Source organism: Lacerta agilis, chromosome 4, assembly GCF_009819535.1.
Source record: "Lacerta agilis isolate rLacAgi1 chromosome 4, rLacAgi1.pri, whole genome shotgun sequence".
Classification (NCBI taxonomy): Eukaryota; Metazoa; Chordata; class Lepidosauria; order Squamata; family Lacertidae; genus Lacerta; species Lacerta agilis.
Genome location: NC_046315.1, coordinates 68,801,374 through 68,821,042, shown reverse-complemented (window position 1 = coordinate 68,821,042; position 19,669 = coordinate 68,801,374). Strand labels below are relative to the sequence as shown.

Below are 19,669 nucleotides of genomic sequence, written 5' to 3'. Positions count from 1 at the left end.
TGAACTCCTAACTTTCAACCTGCCAGAAGAAGTTCAAGCATCCTCACTTGATGAGATGTCTGGCTTGTGTGCAGCATCCCTCACAGATCTAACACTACTAGATTGCCTCAAAGGGTTGCATCCAACTAAATCAAGTGGGTCAGAGTAGACCCACTGAAATAATTGGCCCTCAGTTAGCCATGTCCATTTGTTTCGATGCGTCCTTCAGCTACAACACATATAAGGCTGGCCTGCCCTCACAACATCCAGAGAGCAAGGAATGGCTTGTCATATGTATTGCATTTATATCTTGCATTTCCGCCAACCACAACCAGCTGAAGATCGCGCATGTGGTTCTCTCCTCTCAAGTTTATCATCAGGCCAACATTTCAGGCTGCACGTGTGAACTCCGGAGATAAGGGCGGATTTGAAAGCGAGTCTCTCCGAAAGCCAACGGCGGGATCTCCATGCCATCCCTGCCGCCACATGCGGACACAAGATGACCCCGTTGACCTGCACAACTCATCCTTTTAGCCGTTTAGCCAAATCTCTAGCCAAATCCGGGCCTCTTTTCTGCTGTGATCTGAGCAGCAGGCCTGCGATTCTACCCACGGCTCCCTTCGCAGATGGAAGAAAGCCCAGCTGCGCCACACCCGAGCCGGCGGCTGCCCGCGGGTTTCCTATTACTTCGGGGCATGACTCAACGCTGGTGTCTTCTCCTGGCCACCGGGGTGGGCGGTGCTCTCCCTCGCCTCTCCTTCCATTGGCTGCCGGAGTTCGGCGCCCACTCCGCATTGGCCGCCCTTCTCCTCGGCGGCGGGTCTCCAAGCGAGCGCCGCTCCGAGTCCCCTTTTGGCTGCGGGGCTGCAAGTTGCGGGCCGCTTGTTTTGCAGCTGAACCGAGAGGGCGAGGAGGGGAGCTCGCGGGAAACGGGGTCTCTCCCTTCATCCTCTGAGGGAAGGGTGGGAAACAAGGAGAGCGCGGGTGGAAAGGACCCGAGCAGAGATTGGGAGCGCCGCGAAGTTCGCTTCAAGTCTCGGGGGGCAGCAGCAGTAGCAGCCGTCGACGGCGGCGGCGGGACCATGACGAGACTCGCCCTCCTGGTGCCTTTCGCCGCGCTGGTGCTGCTGGCGGGACGCGGCCGAGGTAAGGAGCGCTGCTTGGCCCCTTCCCCCCCCCCCCCTGCGCGCGCGCCTGTAGCCTTCGACGCGGGGCGCTGCTCGTCCCTCTCTCCCCCAGCCCGAACAAAGGCTCCGGGAGAGCGGCAGGAAAAAGGGAGCAGCAGCAGCAGCAGCAGCCGCGCCCCGACGGGAGGCGCCGAAGGGACGCCCACCCCCTGCCCGCCGCAGCAGCGCCGCTCCCGGGCGCCTTTGTGCTGCCAGCCTCGAGGAGCGGGCGAAGGGAAGCCCGTCTGCATATGCTCGAAGACATCCTCTCCTTCGAAGGCTCGGCTCACCAAAAGAGTCAAATGCAGTGCTTTTTTCTGGGGGTACGCATACCCCTAATTTTTTTGTGGATTTTTTTTTGTACTTTAGTCCATTTATTGCGTTTATTTTTCCCGATTTGAACTATAAAATGGTGGTTTTCTGGAATCAAAATGAGAGTAACCCTAAACATTCCCACCCCAAAAAGCATTGCTCAAATGGATCCTAGAAGGATTTGGGGGGGGGGAGGGAGTGGGAATCGCAACGGGGTGACAGGCGTTTGGCCCAAATTGGGCTGTAAGCAGACCAGGCGGCAAGTTGTTATGTATTTATGGACACCTTGCCTTTTCCCCTGATAGGGACACAAGGCAGATAAAATAAGAACTGAAAACATAGCGGGCAATAATAATAGAAACCCAATTAAACATTAGGGTCTGGGAACACTTCCAAGAAGAGCAAGCAGATGGTTTTATCTGTAGGCCAAATGGACAGGATCACACCCAGCAGGAGGTGGCAGCTTGAATAAAATATTGGGGGGCCAGGTAAGCCCCCACCCCACACAGTCAATCACATGGTGGGGCACACCCACACCATTTGAATGGCAGTGCCCATCAACTTGGGGGGCCCTGGCCCCCTCAAATATGGGGGTAGCCCATGGACATAGCCAAGGGGGGTCAAGGAGGGGCAGCTGCCCCCCCAATCAATAGAAATAAATAAAAATACATAGCTAACTGAGGTTCTCTCCCCCCGCAGCAAAAGGCCTGCGCCCCCAACAAAAATCCCGGCCACGCCTTGGCCCCTAGGAGTTGGCTCCTGTGGTACCCAGGTGTTGTCCTAATATTGTGGAATTATTCTCCCACTTCACCACTTAAGCTTGCTCTGAAAGGAGAGGGGATTCTGCCTGCATCATGTCTACATTCCAAAGAGATGTCAGTGTTAAGATCTTGGATAAGCATGTGTTTTCTGGCTTCAGTTTCCTGTTAGACATGCCCACAGGTCTTTGTGTGGAGCCTTTCCCCAGTTGTTTAAGGACCTGGTACTATAAACTTGGTAGTGCCTATCCTGATGCAGAGCAAATGGTACTTAGCAAGGTGGCTGAGTGGGAACTTAGGGTAAAGTGCGAACTGGAGGGTGTTTGTGGAAATTCATTCTTCCTGTTGGCTGGCTGTGCCAGACTTTGGTTTATTTATTTGCCACTGAATTAACATCCTAAACAAATAGGAAGATAGCCTTGAAATCTATTATACTTTTATGGGGTAGGCTTAACTGCAACCTAATATTCTTTGTACATGTAGATTTTCACTGGGGGAAAGGCAATATAGAGTGCAGCCCTATATAGGTTTACTTAGGGAGAAGTCTCACTGAGTTCAGGGGACCTTGCTCCATAATAGTTGCATTTAGAATTGCAACCTGTGTCTGCTTTTGGCTTAGTTATGTTATTGTTGAATAGTGACAGAGGATTTTCCATGGCTATGTGGTTTCACCCACAGCACCACCTGCATCCCAGACTATTAACAAACAATGGGTCCAGTTATGGCAGGCTTCCTCAACCTCGGTCCTCCAGATGTTTTGAGACTACAATTCCCATCATCCCTGACCACTCGTCCTGCTAGCTACGGATCATGGGAGTTGTAGACCAAAAACATCTGGAGGGCCGAGGTTGAGGAAGCCTGAGTTATGGAATAACTTTGACTGCTAGTCACATTATTTGAGCTGACTTCTTTGGAAAACATTTATTATGAGGATGGGAATTGCCCTTTATGTGATTCAGTAATTGGGAAGGGGTGCATATGATGCTAGAATTCTATCCTCCTGTGACATCTGGGGACACCCCCCCCCCCCGGAATCACCACAGTTTTTGGAAAAACCACGTGCACACCCATAGGTGAAGGATGCATACAGCTGTTTTGGTCTTGTATGTGGTGGAGTAGACCTAAGAGTGCTATTTAGTTATGACAATATATTCACACTTCAGTGGTAATCTTTGTCTGAAGCAGGCCTGATGTACTGGAAGAACAAAATTGTCTTCTCTACAGCAAATCATTCTATCATCTTTTTTTTTTTTTAACCATTTGTAACAGGACTTTCTTCCGTGGAGCTCAGAGCACTGGTTATTGCTCAGGCTGCACATGATGTTTTTCTTTCTATTTATTATCTAAAGTAGTCTCTCAAGCTGCAATGCCCTGTGGGAGAGGGCGGAACATTTTAACCCTTTCCATTCTACTGCTTTTGCATACCTGCAAATTGTCCCAAAGCTGTGTTTAGTTTCATTTATTCTATCTTCCCCCTATGAACTACAAGCAGCTATGTGTAGACAGTAGCACAGTTAGCCTGGGGTGGTGGTGGTGGTCTGCACTGGGAGCAGGGGGGCTGTAGGGTGTCATGGGGGTCTATAGGGCAGCACGGGAGTGCTGCATGGGAGCTGTTGTGCCGGGGGTGGGTGGGATTCTGTGCCTTGGTGGAGCTTGCAGGTAGCACAGCAGTTCCTGGGTATTTCAGGTGCTGCAGCAGGGTAGAATCACTTCCCATCCTTGAAATTGGTGACTGCCCTAAACAAACTGAGCAACTGTGGTCTGCCCCAGGTGCCGGTGGGGGTTGTGCTGTGTGTGTGGAGGTGTGTGTGTGGAGGTGAAAACACACCAGAGAGCCAAGGGTTAAAATGTTCTGTCACACGCTGCCTCCTCCTCTTTACACTGATTAGCATCATGTTCAGTTTGTCTCTTAACCTTAGAACAACCCACTGAGTTAGGTTAGTCTAAAATATTCTACTGACTTGACCAAAAGCACTCCTTGAACATTGCAGCTGAGCAATGTTGAAGTAGACTGTATAACAAGTTGAGCAGTGCAGTTGTTTTGCTCCAATTGCATTAAGTTTAACCAGACGGGGAAATAGCTTTCCTTGAATGCCTTTCCATTTTGGAATTCTGGCCCAGATAAATTCCCATTTTAGGCAGCACAGATAGCTACACAGCTTTTTGACTACAGCATAGTTCTCTGTGACAGGACCAAGTTTTAAAAATGCATTTCCTTTTTGTTAGGGGAACATAGGGAATCCTTATTCTATTATCAACCTTTAAAAAAAAGTTTAATACCATCGTTTATTATCCACCACCTAAACAAGTTTATTTGGACATAAATGAAAGGCATTGATTTCAGTGGTACCTGTATCTGGTTAATATGCTTGGGATGGCTGCCTTGAACTTTACAGTCTTTTTGGGCCCAAGTCATTCATCTTCCTGCTCCTAAACTGAGCATTATAGTTTTCCAATAAACAATTTTAGAGCTGACTCTCACACATGTAAGTACTTGGATCCAGCTTGTATGTGACAAATACCACTCTGAGCAAGCCACCTCCCTGGAACTGTTATGACTGTTCACTCATGTTAGGCATATTAATCATTTCCTTACCAACTATCAAACAGAGTCCTACAGTATGTAGGTTGGCAGAGAAGTAATTTGTACACATATCGTTTTTCAATTAATGTTTTCTCACTTCTCCTTGCAACAATGGGCAAGTATAAATTGATATTTGTCAGCTGGTAACCTGCCAGCTCCTTCCAACCTAGCAGTTTGAAAGCACGTCAAAGTGCAAGTAGATAAATAGGTACCGCTCCGGCGGGAAGGTAAATGGCGTTTCCGTGCACTGCTCTGGCTTCGCCAGAAGCGGCTTAGTCATGTTGGCCACATGACCCGGAAGCTGTATGCCGGCTTCCTCAGCCAGTAACGCGAGATGAGCACCGCAACGCCAGAGTCATTCATGACTGGACTTAACTGTCAGGGGTCCTTTACCTTTACCTTTAACCTGCCAGTGCATGTGCATGCTGCATAAGCACGGGCAAGATGCAGCACTTCCTCTGGATACTTGGAGAGACTTTTTGTGTTATTCATGAGGCTACCGTGCAACAAGTGAAACATGGGGGAATAGAAAGCAGCTGTTGCATGAGTTGTCATAGATCGGGGTCAGCAAACTTTTTCAGCCATGGGCCGGTCCACTGTCCCTCAGACCTTGTGGGGGGCCGGACTATATTTTGAAAAAAAATATGAACGAATTCCTGTGCCCCATAAATAATCCAAAGATGCATTTTAAATAAAAGGACACATTCTACTCATGTAAAATGCTGATTCCCGGACTGTCTGCGGGCCGCATTTAGAAGGCGATTGGGCTGCATCCAGCCCCCGGGCCTTAGTTTGGGGACCCCTGTCATAGATGGTTGCCTCTTGCTTCTGTAGGCAAAATCCCCAATTAGGAATGAGACCGAGCAATAAAATGCAATGATTAACGGGAGCAGTTAGGAACATGGAAAGCATGCCTTCTACTGTGTCAGAGCTCTAGTCCATCTATCTGTTGCCAATGCCTACACCAGAGGTGGGGAATTTTCTCAGCCCAAGGACTTCATACCCTCGTGGCAGCCTTCTGGGGGCTGCATGCCAGCAGTGGTTGGGAGCGGAGGCAAAAGAGGCAGAGCAATGGAGATGACTCTTGCCTTCGTACAGTAGGGTGCATTCCAGCCACACACGCCTGGGTTTTGCACACGCTTCTCCATTCAGTCCAGCAAGAGGCATTGTTCAAGGACTCATTTCAGCCAGGCAAAAGCACTTGAAAGGGGCAACAAGCATGGCTGCTGCCGGGGGGCTAGCCTGGGGCGAGTCCTGAGAGCTGGAGAGAGGCTTGGGGAGTTGCATTTAATCCCCATGCATGAGGTTCCCCCATCCCTGGCCTACACTGACCCACAATGGCTCACCCAAGTTTTCAGAATGGGGACATTCCCAACCTGCCTGGAAGCTCCAAGGATTGAACCTGAAACCTTCTGCCTGCAGAGTTTGTTCTGCCGCTGAGCTGTGGCTCCACGTCACAGATTTACTGTGTGAGCTTGTTGTCCTAGCAGAGATTGCCTTACCATTTAGCTATTGCCCACCTGGTTATAAGGTGTTGCATCAGGTTCCAATTATGTTAGCAAGTGGGAATCTTATAGGTGCAGGGATGTTTAAAACAGGACAGCTTAGCAGAAATATTAGCATTATTGTATTTTATGTTTATTGTTCTGGGGATAAAAGAAGAGCAGGGTATAAATATGTTAGTACTGAACTGGCAACATGCAATAATATATATTGTAGGAAAAATCCTAAAAATACAGCAACTAAATTAATCCAGCCGCCTGTCCATAGTACAGGCAAATGAAAGCATAAATGCAGCTATTGTAATAAGCTCACAAGGCAACAGCATTGCATTAGTTGCTTTAAGTATAGGGTCTACAAAACTGCTGTCAAAAGAACGAAAAGGAGAAACGGCATCTTTGTTGGAAGACAAGCTGTTAGGCAATTCATTCCAGATGTTTGTTTCCGCCAACCCTTATTGAATAAACCTTGAACTTTTGCCAGCATCTTTGTGTTTACTGGGTATGTTTATCCTGTGGATTGCAAATGGTCCACCTGCTATCTCTTCATTCCTTTCCCCCACTTGTGCAAGGAATATAGCCCATTTCCAGGGGGAAGGAAGCAATGGATGATTGTGGCAGGTGAAAGAAAATAGAGAGGCATTCAGCACTGAGCCTTACAGTCAACAATGAGCACAAGCTTCAAATTAAGTGCTGTCTGCAGATATACATTGGTGTTACCCAGAATGAAACTGTATCACACTCCAGTGTGGGTAAGACTGCCATGTTAAAAGCCTGGGCATCATCTTAGGTGCTGTATCTTTCTGTGCATCTGTCTGAGGAGAGCACATGATGCAGCTGCCTTGGAGAAGCTAAGAAGGTCTGGATCTTGTCAGTACTTGGGAAACCTTGGCTTCCATGACGTCATGGAAGACAGGTGGCACTCACGCAATGCAATAAACATTGTTAAGATTAAAAAAACCCAACAACAACCCAGCAAGATAGAATTGGAAACCTACTGCATTCTTAACTGATTGTAGTGATACAGTTGCAGATTTGATTTGAAGATACTCTGTTGACTTAGCTGGGCCTCGGTTCTCCTTCCATGACTGGAAGCTTCTTCCATTAACAGAGTGAAACTATTGGATACATTCCTGTTAACTACAACATGGTGGTGTAGGTTTCCCAGAAAATAACCAGTGCAAATATGGATAATTTGTAGTGGAAAAATTGCTGGTGCCCTAATCTAGTTAGCATGCTTGTTTTGCCTGTATTTGGTATACAAAGCCAAAAAGAGCTCCTTTGAAATGACCACGTTTGCCTAACAATGCACCTGCAATTGGCATCATTCATTGTTACCAATTAACTCGGGAGATCCGTAGGGTGGCAACACGAGAATGGGCCTTCTCTGCAGTGGCTCCCCCATCTGTGGAATGCTCTCCTCAGGGAAGTTCACCTGGCGCCTTCATTATACACTTTTAGGCACCAGGCAAGAACGCTCCTTTTTAACCAGGCCTTTGGTTGATTTGATTGACATCCTATGCCCTTTTAAAATATGGAGGGTTTTTTTTTTTTGGAAGGTGGGTTATTGGGTTGTTGTTTTTATTTTGATTATCTATTTTGTGGTTTTGTATTCTGATTTTGTTCTGTGAACCGCCCTGGGTCATTATATAAATTCAGTAAATAAATAAATAAAACTTTTGCAATGGACATATTTTTGCAGAAAAAAATTGCACTCCCATCACTATTACTAAATTATTGGAGTATAAATATAGACTATGGGGAAATTGGAAAGAAACTATAGGCTGAAGGTAGTCATTTGAGACAGCGTTATTCCCCTTCCATACGAAAGTATGTATTACATCATCAGTCTCAGTGAGATGAGGGAAATCCCAAATCTTGTTGTCAAAGTCTTGGTTGCAATCAATTTTGGGTAGTATTCCTACAGATGAATAAGTCAAATCAGTCTGGCCTGCCTCATAGCCGTCATTTTTTGTGGGAGGTGCACGTGTTAATTAATGAAAGTTTAGCCTTGCATTAAAGTATCAGAAAAGTCTTAAGCAGGGGTCAGCAACCTTTTTCAGCTGTGGGCCGGTCCACAAAAAACAACAACATGAGGTCCCAATCTGGATCAGCCCAGTGTGGACAAGGGATTAAATCTTCCTCTCCCACATGCACCTCCCCACTCTCTGCAGTAAAGTACACTGTCAGCATGCCAAAGGAGGAATGATTTCTGGTGAAGGGGGGATACGTTTTCATTACCCCAACCCAGAAAGTGGTCTTGCAGAGCAACTTGCTGTATGTATGTGTGGAAAGTTAAGCATTTGCCCCAGCTGGGCTCCTTCTTTCAAAATGGCCTGGAAAGGCAGTGATTCGAATTGCTGAAAGACACAGTAGAATGAAGTAACCACAGATTAGTTTAGTGATTTGGCAGGTGGGAAGGAGCCTAGTGTAGACCCGAAAGCAGCTGGCAGCATGGTAACTTGCTAGAAACAGGGAAAGTGAAGTAGCAGAGGCATGGGATTTCAGATTCGTAGGAAAGCATGTAGAATGCAGTTGGGGTTGTAGTACTATGAAAAAGCTTTGTCTCCTAAGCTATTCGGAGAGTACATTTTTGATCCCTTGCATCTTAGAAAGGACTTTGAAATAACTTTTTCCTTGGACAGAAAATTAGTACAACGCCAGCTTTTTAGCTTGGAGCAGTGTGCTGATAGAAGCAGTCTGTGTGGTGCACAGTTTCTTGAATCTGCAGTGCAGCGTTGACTCTTCCCAACTTCATGGTATGTTGCTGCAGAGCTAATTATAAAGGGCTGCTTGGCAGCGCATGTAAACATCCTGCCAGAGCTTTTGCCTCATCGGGTAGCCCACAGATTTCTGCGTAGCACGAGATGACTCATGCTGTTGCAAGCTGTCAGTTATTCTCCTATGAGTCATGCTTGTATGCCAGTCCCTCTACTTTAAAGGTGTCCAAGTGTCCAGATCTCTCTATTGAGATGTTTTGCAGAGGTGATATGGAAAAGGCATTCCAGTCTGTTACTCATTAGCAAGGAGGGTGTCCCCCACTTCATTGTTCTGAAATCCCATACCCAATGGTTTTGGCGTGCCTCTATTGCTAAATGGATTGCAGATGACAAATGAAACTTGGAGAAAATCGCAACAACAAAAATGATAAAAATGGAAGGGGGCAGGAGGGAGAGATTAAATATTACCCCCCTTCCAGTCATTGAAATGGATGTTTGCTTTTGTTTATTGAAATGGTAAAAGGTGACCCAATGTTTTCATTGGTGTTAATCTCACTGGGCTGGATCCTGACTCTTCTCCATGGGTGTAAGGGATCCTTCTGTGAGCACAACTATCCTTCTGGTTTTTAGAAGTTCTTTCAATATTTTAAGAAAAGTTGGGAACCAACTTATTTTTAATTGAATGGTGTTGAGCTGTTTAGGCACACTTTATGGTTGTTTAGCAAGTTATTTCTGCCAATATCAGAACAGAACTCTCATCCCACCCAGCACTTCCTTTCCTGATAAATCTCTATTGGTAACTGGATAGGAAATAAGTTACAAAATAAGTTGCTCAAAATTGGGAAGGGGAGAAAATCCCAAAATCGAGGATTGGCAGATTAAATTAGTAGAATATATGAATTTAGCAAAAATGACAGCAGTGATTAGAAATGTCCCAAAACAAAAAATCAAAAGCGAGTGGAAATATGTGGAAGATTACTTGATTAAAGAAGGTATAAAAACAAACGGAATTGGTGATTTGTCTAGAATGAGATACATAAGGGAATATATAGATGGATAGTATATTATATGACAGATTGATGCATTTTGCTAGATGGTTGTATTGTATGGTGAGGAAAAGTAAGAAATGTTAAAATGTAGAGGGAAACGATATACAAATGATGGGGAGTCATTGTTTTTATTTATATTTTATTTTTATTTTTTGCTGTTTTTTGGGGGGTTGGTTATCTTTTTTTTCCTTTGTGATTGTGTTTGTATTGTATGATTTGCGTTTTTCTTTGTTGTATATTTGTGTGTGAATGTAGTTTTTTAAAAAAATATTTTGAAATAAAGATTATTTATATTCTAAATAAATAAATAAATAAATAAAAGGAAATAAGTTACAGTATGTGTATTTAAACATTAGTTTTGAGTTGGAGGAGAAAACCTACCAAAAACAAGGCACCTTAACAACATGCTAATGGTTTTTCACACATACCTGCACCCTAATTAACTGCCTATGGCTGAAAGTAAAAATTGATAATGTGTTCATCCAACAACTGTACTGATTCCTGCTGCTTACAACAGCAGGCCTTTATATTCTTTTATTTAATAGATTTATTGCCTACCATTCGGAACACAATATTTTTGAACACCAGCTTACAGCCATTTAAAACAATGGTTTAAAACAATCGCTATCATAGTAACAGCAATAAAAAAAACCATCAATATGTCACAGCCAGCGATATCCATATAAGGCTTAGAACAGAAGCTGCTGCCTTTTGCATCATCTCATCATTAGACTCCATTTCATTTTCCTTATGCGTGGTGGAATTGAACACTGGAAGTAATAGTTGCTGTGGGGTGGGGGCAGGTCCAGCATGAATGCTGTCATGCACTTATCCATGGATTAGTTTTGGGTGCAGGGTTGAAAGACAACTTGCCCAGTTGAAATTGACTGAATATGCAGAAATGGACAAACTAACGGGAAGAATCCGAGAGCAGCGGGACCAGAAATTCATCAAAGACTGGTTAAAATTTACGAATTATTTGAAAGACAATTTACATCTGAATACGTTAATAGGATTTCAAGAAGTTTAGTAGTGAATGTGTAGAATTATTATTGTAAGTAGGATAGTAAAGTAAGGGAAATTTCTTTTTTTTGATAATGTAAGCAATGGTTAATTAAAGAAGTATAATGCTAAGTTAAAAATTTAGAAAGCCATTTGAAGGGATTGACGGAAGTCATGGCTTGACAGCCAAATGGAAAATGTGTGAAAATGTTTAAATATTACTGTAGTAGTTTAGTATAAAAAATAATAAAAATTATATATAAAAAAAGAAAGACAACTTGCCCAGAAGTCATGTAGGGTTGTCACTTGTATCCTTTAAACACCTAGATCAGGGCTTTGGGGGGGAAACACGATCCCTGAGCAGGTACAAGAAGACTGATGGCATCCTGTCTTAGACAAAATTGTGGTCACTCAGGCAGGCACAAAGCGCTAGCACCTGCTGTTCCAGCTTTGCAGGGTCATGCTGAGGGAGCATATATATTGGGCTGCTATTGAGAACCTTCTGAAAACCCACAGTTCTACCCAAGGGAAATAGACAAGTTTGGGGGTACAAAAGTACTGTTGATAGATGCCCAGGGATATGTGTTTGGCAAGCTTGTAATGCCTCTTCAATCATGTTAAGAAATGGAAGAATGGAAAAGTTAATTGGACACGCTCTTGTGTTTTGTTATAATTGCCCTGCAGTGACCATCTTTTCCTTGGACTGTTCTTTTGCATGTGGCAGAGCCTGCCAACCTTCTTGGATTCATTTGCAGCCTGAAGATACTGTCACAGGCAACACACACCACAACTAAGCACATGTTGCAGCCAGTTCTTCTGGCTACAACAGAATGCATCTTTCAAGCTTAATTTCAGTGGGAGGAGACATGGTGGGGGGGGGCAATGAAAGCTGCTATGGGCACATATGTATACACAGATGCTACATTGGTTTTCCCCTTGCTTATCTATGCAACCAGATATGAACAATCTTAAGGAAACTGAGGAGTCATCTAGTTTAGTGTTCTGTTTCTAGTGGGTGCTTCCAAGATGTTTACAAGCAGGATATGAAAGGAAACCAGTACCTGCCATTTAGAGGTAAACTGCCTCTGGACACAGTCTTGGCCAATAGCCCTTTATAGGTCTACACCTTAGGGAACAATCTTTATCACCATTGGTTACGTATATCCCAAGCTTTGCAGTTTTGTTTTTGGGTTTACCATACCATTTCTTGGCTGTCCTTCAGCACATCTGGCAAGATTAAACTGCCAGATATATTTATGCTAACAAGGAAGGAGAGGATGAGAATTTGTATTCCTGTTCAGATACTTCAGGTGGTGCAGAATATGGTGGCCAGACTGCTTATGGGGGCATGTGGTTGACAACATGAAAAACCATTTTTATAACTCCCACAGTGGCTGCTCATCTACTACCAAGACAGGTTTAAGGTCTATGTATTATCAAGCCCTGAACAACTTAAGCCCATGTTAGGACCATCTGAAGCCTTGTATCCCAGCCAAATCACTAAGACCATCTGCAGGACCACCACTGGTCGTTCCTCAAGTGAGTGAGGTCAGTCTAACAGGGACAGGAATCTGAGCCTGTGTAATGCCCTTCCAACAGAGACCTAGCAGTCACCTTTTGTTTTAACCTTTAAACATGCTGAAAAAAAATTCTATGTCACCAAGTTTGTGCAAGCAATTAAGAAACTATTGATGATCTCTGATTTTAAATATGTATGTTGTTTTTATTGTATGTATCTATGGGACACGGGTGGTGCTGTGGCCTAAACTACTGAGCCTAGGGCTTGCCAATTGGAAGGTCAGCAGTTCGAATCCCCGCGACAGGGTGAGCTTCCATTGCTCAGTCCCAGCTCCTGCCAACCTAGCAGTTTGAAAGCACGTCAAAGTGCAAATAGATAAATAGGTACTGCTGCAGTGGGAAGGTAAAACGGCATTTCCGTGCGCTGCTCTGGTTCGCCAGAAGCAGCTTAGTCATGCTGGCCAAATGACCCAGAAGCTTTCTGCGGACAAACACCGGCTCCCTCGGCCAGTAAAGCGAGATGAGCGCTACAACCCCAGAGTCGTCCCTTTACCTCTATGGCAGCTATAAACTGGTGTGATTTTTTCCCTTTGAGACATACAAATATATTTATAAATAAGCAATTATTTTAATTTTACAGGACAAGATCTTGACTTGTCAGATGCATTTGGCGGTAAGTTAACTACAACCTACAACCTAATGAAGTAAACTTAAGAATATTTAATGGGTTTTATAGTAACCATGATATTGTGATGCAGATTTTAGTCTAAATCAGATCTTAACCCTGTCTTGGCTTCAGTAGCATCCTGCTGCATTATCTCAGTTTAATAAATCAAGAGGGGTGATCCTGATTTATAGAGCCCAGGAATTTAAAACAAGGTGGGTAATGCAGAATTGAGGGTAGGAGGGGGAGGAAATGTTAAATTACTTGAATGTAAAAATCTGCAGTGTCATGAGATTGAGCTGTGATTAACATACCAGCACAGCATTATATAACCCATGAGCATCAAGAGAACTAGAAAACTAATTACCAGGGTGTACACTGTATTCAGATGAATTTAAGGCTGAACCAAATCTTATGGTCAGTGCACACCTCTACTCAGTTATGTGAGCCTAAGGTGCTTTAGACATGCTGGCACAGGGGCTGGGGGAGCAGTAGCCTCCTGACCAACTGCCTTTGAAAGTGATGGGAATTGGAAATATAGTTTGGTATTCAACCCCCCACACCCAGGTGAAAACATTTATTCTGAGCTAGCACAAATCCCTTGTGGGAACCTAAGCAGCTCTTTCAGTTCATGCCCCCCGCCACTTCAAGCACGCACGCGCGAGCACGCACACACACCAGTGCAAGGGTGCAGTCTTTAAAGCTTGACCATGTGCACTGTCCAAAGTGAATTCCTACCTTCCATTCCCCCCCCCTTTGGCACAAACTTTGCTTTGCCTCCTACCCCCTTCGGATGACCAGTTTAGGGTTTGGCATAGCTCTACTTTACTCATTGTGCAAATGAGCAGCAAAGGCTCACACCTTGTATCTGGTTTCTTTGTGTATTTTTTAAAAATAATGAATATACTGTATGTTACCCACCCTTCACAAAACATCCTGGGTGAGGTCTAGTAAGAATAAAAATGCAGTCAAGCAACTATCTTACCAGCAAGAATAAGTGCAGCCCTGTCCAGTTTTTTTTTTTGTGTGTGTGTGTGTGTAATGCTGAATCACTAATCAGTCCTAGCAAGTGCCTCCTTGGTAACTGGTCATTGAAGTTATATTAAGCCCTGTGTGTTTTTAATATGGCAGATCCGACAGATGTAACACAGAAGCCAATTCCACCAAACAAAAAGCCAACACAAAGTGAGTATAAGAGTAATCAGAACATTGATTTGCTATTCCTATATACAATTATTTTTCATTGTATGTGACTAGGTTTGGGTTATAAATGGCATTGTATGTCATGAGTTGTCACCCCTCCGTCTCAGGAAACAATGGAGGAATGCGTTCTGATGAGTACAAGAGAAGTAGAAGCCAAATTTGCCTTAGTCCAATGTTTTGTTTTGTTTTTTTGCGGATATGTGGGTGAACTTTCCATAACACTGATTATTCATGTATTTAGGGTCTAATAATGCAACCCACTTCAGGCTAGGTATAGGGCAGGACAAGCATCCAAATAATGCATCCTTGACTGCATGTGTACATGAATGTGAACACGTGTCATCAACAGAGGTGTGATTTCCAAGATATTGGGTCCAGAGTCAGGGCATGCCATGGGGACATGGCCTTGCCAGACTATTTACAGAGGGGAAATTGCAACAGAACGCAGACTTCAGTTTGGTTGAAAAATAAAAGCGTTGGTTACAAAACTGAAAAGTGGTCAGTGGGTACAGACATACATGCAAATGCTGCTTGAGCACCATCCTGCCTAGACCAAACACTGTTCTCAAGTAGTTCTCTGAACAGAGAGATAAAAACAGGCAAGAACAATCGCTGTTGCAGTATGTTACGGCAGATAAAGCGGGTGGGCTGCTAGGGGGCTACTATGCTGAGCTGGTGGCTCCACACACACACACCATGTGTACTCCCTAAACCTGTTCTGAAATTTCCCCCAATGCTTCAGAGCAAATTCAGGGACAGTGCAAGGTACATGTGGTGGGAAGTCTCATTGGGCTAGTTTTATTCTTGGTGCTAGTGAAACTATTTTATTGAGTACCATTCCTTTCTGCTTTAAAATATCAATCATTTTAACCTATAATATTTCATTGGCAACCCCATGAGTGCCCAATTCAAATATGGTTCTATGTGCATTGTGAACCCCCCCCCCTTTTGTGTGTGTGTCACTTACTATTACCATTTAAAAAAAATCTAAATTGTTTTAGCTGAAATATTTCATTTCTGGGAGAAAAGTTACAACTGTGTTGTCTTTCCTGTTTAGGTGATGATGGCTTTAACTTGGCAGCCCTGTCCAGTTGTGTGTGTGTGTGTGTGTGTGTGTGTGTATGCTCAATCACTAATCAGCCCTAGCAACTACCCCCTGGTAACTGGTCATTCAAGTGATATTAAGCCCTGTGTGTTTTTAATATGGCAGATCCGACAGATGTAACACAGAAGCCGATTCCACCTAACAAAAAGCCAACACAAAGTGGGTATAAGAGTAATCAGAACGTTGATTTGCTATTCCTATATACAATTATTTTTCAGTGTACGTGACTAGGTTTGGGTTATAAATGGCATTGTATGTCATGAGTTGTCATCCCTCCATGTCTCAGGAAACAATGGAGGAATGCGTTCTGATGAGTACAAGAGAAGTAGATGCCAAATTTGCTTTAGTCCAATGTTTTGTTTTGTTTTTTTGCGGATATGTGGGTGAACTTTCCATAACACTGATAATTCATGTATTTAGGGTCTAATAATGCAACCCACTCCAGGCTAGGTATAGGGCAGGACAAACATCCAAATAATGCTTCCTTGACTGCATGTGTACATGAATGTGAACACGTGTCATCAACAGAGGTGTGATTTCCAAGATATTGGGCCTAGAGTCAGGGCATGCCATGGGGACATGGCCTTGCCAGACTACTTACAGAGGGGAAAGCATGAAGTACTAATAACTGTTCCAAAGTTTCTCATTGCGCAACATAATATTCCCTCCCCACCCCCATGTATCCCCTAAATCTGTTCTGGAAGTTCCTCCAACCCTTCAGAGCGAATTCTGGGACAGTGCAAGGTACACGAAATCCTCATTGGGCTAGTTTTAATCTTTGTGCTAATGAAACTACTTTATTGAGTACCGTCCTTTCTGCTTTATAAAATATCAATCATTTTAACCTATAATATTTCATTGGCAACCCCTGACATTGACCATGAGTGCCCAATTTAAATAGGGTTCTACATGCAATGTGAGGCGCCCCACCCCCCGGTGTGTGTGTCACTCACTGTTAGCATTAATAATAATAAAATCTAAATTGTTTCACCTGGAATACTTCATTTCTGGGAGAAAAATTACAACTGTGTTGTCTTCCCTGTTTAGATGATGATGATGGCTTTAACTTGGAAGATGCCTTTGGTGGTGAGTATTGTCTGCACTCCATGCAAGTCTAGTTTGTATGTTGCTTTTGAAGCCCAGACAGTCACAAATTCAAAGACCATAGCGCTAGGATCCTTGGAAGTCCTTTGTACAAATAGCACTTCAGACCTCTGCAAACCTAAGGTTTAAAGAGCAGTGTGAAGCTGTTTGCAAAAGGCTTTCAAACAGCCCTGTGTTGTGCTTTGAAGCAGCATCCGGCAAGATGCTGATGGGTGGAGGTTTCAGTGCTGCTTTCTGCAGGGGTCTGAGCAGGATTTGAACTCAGTTTATCAACTGCTGAGTGGCACTTAAATCCTGCTGCTTTGGCTGCACACACCACTTGCCTGTGAGGCAGTGACACTTGCATCTAATGCAGAATTGAACTCTTTCAATTCCCTAAGCAGCTGGTGTCACCCTCCCAGATTAGTAGGTGGCTGTGGTTTTGGGAAAAAAATTGCCTCGTGTGCCAAGACTGGCCCAAGAGCCAGAGCTTCTCTATCCCATTTGAGCAGCATAAGCAAATATAATGGACAGAGTAGTATCTCAACTGTACAGTTGCATCAAATGGTCTACTTAAAATCAGCCAGAGAATTGCCTTTACCATCTTCCGCAAATTTTAGGAAACGGTGCTGCAAGATCGTCTACAGTCACACTCTGCACACTATAAGAACCTTTGCCAGATGTTGCAAGACTGCTAGTCCCATCATCCCTGACCATTGGTCATGCTGGCTAGGGGTGATGGGAGTTTTAGTCCAAAAATACCTTGAGGCACCAGTTTCAGGCAGCTGACCCAGCACTACAGATGCTGTTTACCTTTCCCTTGCTCTTTGTATGCCTGCTTCAGTCACTGCTGGTAATCTGTACATCCCTCTCCTGGATGCATTAATAATTTGGGGGAGTTGGCAGGTGACATTCTTAGTGACTGCGGAGAAATAATATGGCTTATTGATCTGCCTCTGCTCCTGCACCAAAAGAAACTTGAGGGAAGAGAGGGGAGGTTATTTATCCTGCTTGCTCTGGAACTCCTCCCCAAGGAGCTTAGGGTCTTCTAAATAGTTCTCCCCATCCCCATTTTATTCTCACAACAATGCTGTGAGATACATTAAGCTGAGAGACAGGCTCAAGATCACCTAATCAGTTCCATGGCTGAGTGGAGATTTGAACCCTGGTTTCCCAGATCCTGATAGTTTTCTGCTCAGAAATAGCCCTGTGCCAAACCCCTCCTTAAATTTGGATGGGTTTCTGAAGGGTATGAAAGCTGCTGAACAAGAAAGTGACAGAATAACCTGAGAGCATGCCAGGATGTCATGTACACACAGCTGTGGTATTGGCTTTAAGCTAGATTCCAAGTTTTAACAATGTGGATGGGCTTGTCAAGTACATTATTCTACCTAATAAGCAAGGAAAATGGGACACCCTTCCTACAAAATCAGAATATCAAGGTATTTTCTGCTTCTCTTATTTTGAAGTTTGTTATCTCTCTCTCTCTCTCTGTTAGTGGATGACCCCAAGAAGCCAGAGCCACCAGCACCACCTCAACCAAATCCTGGAAGTCATGGCAATACTGGTGGTAAGCTTCTCTAGAAATACTTCTTCAGAGCGTAGCCTGACAGTATCAGTTATGGTCAGTAACCTAAAATCTAATCTGAGATTAAAGAAGAGAGGTGATAACTTTCATCTGTGCTTCAGTGCATCTTCAGATCTTTATAGTTCACCATCTGCAAGATTTTCAGCTCAGTGCTGATGTAACACTGCTGATGGCTTACCCATAGCATTCTCACTCCCTTCCTTTGTCAGCAGTAATATAATGTAGCTCTATATCAGCATTGATCCTGGTTTAGTTTTAACCAGAACTTGAAATGTTTTGTGAACCTGGTTAGAGCTGAATTAGTGTTCTGCTACTGCACCAGATCTTTTGCAGGAGACGTGGAGAAATTTATAAAGCACATACGTAATATAAGGCACTGTAGGTAGAGATTGCTGCCATCCTAATCATGCACATGGGTGCTTGATGCCAACATGTTTCACGAAATGGCACCAGCATGGCTGTTCACTTGCCCCTCTTGAGCAACTTCAAATGTGAGTCTTACATGCTCTCCATAACCATCTTAGCTGAATTCCGTGGGCTTTTCTTCGTGGAAAACATGCTTGGGATTGTAGCTATATTTATAGTCCCTGGAAAAGTGCCACAAACACCATAGTGTACAGATTGTCATAGGAAATAATATGTTAAAATTATGTTGTGGGTTTTTAGAAGACTTTGTTCCTAACAAATATTCTCTTTTAAAAAAAAGATTTTAGTGATTTGGATTTAAATGATGGTCAGGCACCTGCAGATCCACCAAAAGGTAAGTTTGTAGTGCAAACTGTTATAAATAACCACAGATATGTCACATTTGTGTTTTTTTTAATAATACTGAGGGATTATGATGGGGCTTCTCTGGTAATAATAATAATAATAATAATAATAATAATAATAATAATAATAATAATATCTGTTTCCCTAAATCAATTGATATCTAATCTGGCTTTGCATTAACTAAGCAAATCTTTTTAAAATGTTAATTTAAACATTTTAACAGTTTTCTACTAGCCAGAATATGTTGAAATGTTTTATTTGGGGATGTGGTGTCTGGGACAAACTAAAAAGATGGATTGCGCTGTGCTCTTAGCTTTGGTGCTTACAGAAATTCAACATTTTACTTGGAAATCATCTTGATTAGAATACCTGTAGGTATTTTGAGATGGAGCTTAGGAACTTACATCTCTCCAGGTGATATAGGACAACAACCCCATCATTCCTGATCTTGGGCTGATGGGACCTGGAGCCCTACAATGGCTGGAACGCCACATGTTCCCCATCTCTAATAGATGTTTCCCTTAGATGCTGAGGCATTGGGGGTCAGGGGCAACGACAGAGTGAACCAGGAAGTCTTTCTCCGTTGTCCAAATGTAGATGGGAAAATGGAGTTGCACTCAAACCAGGATACACCCAAAAGTTGCTTTAGTGGAGAAATGACTTCCTGC

General features: G+C 43.7%; 1 protein-coding gene across 5 annotated transcripts in view; it reads left to right on the top strand.

Annotated features, from left to right (window-relative positions):
* Window positions 1-575: 575 nt before the first annotated feature.
* The window catches only part of LOC117045908, a 29,128-nt gene continuing 10,034 nt past the window's right edge, over window positions 576-19,669 (top strand). For 2 of the 5 annotated variants that reach the window (XM_033147470.1, XM_033147468.1), the window contains exons 1-7: window positions 576-1,125; window positions 13,228-13,260; window positions 14,383-14,436; window positions 15,665-15,718; window positions 16,607-16,645; window positions 18,141-18,212; window positions 18,937-18,990. In XM_033147470.1, the coding sequence (XP_033003361.1) occupies window positions 606-1,125; window positions 13,228-13,260; window positions 14,383-14,436; window positions 15,665-15,718; window positions 16,607-16,645; window positions 18,141-18,212; window positions 18,937-18,990 (826 nt within the window). In that variant the 5' untranslated portion in view covers window positions 576-605. The remainder of the gene's footprint in view (window positions 1,126-13,227; window positions 13,261-14,382; window positions 14,437-15,664; window positions 15,719-16,606; window positions 16,646-18,140; window positions 18,213-18,936; window positions 18,991-19,669) is intronic. The other 3 variants (XM_033147469.1, XM_033147472.1, XM_033147471.1) reach the window with 3 other exon arrangements.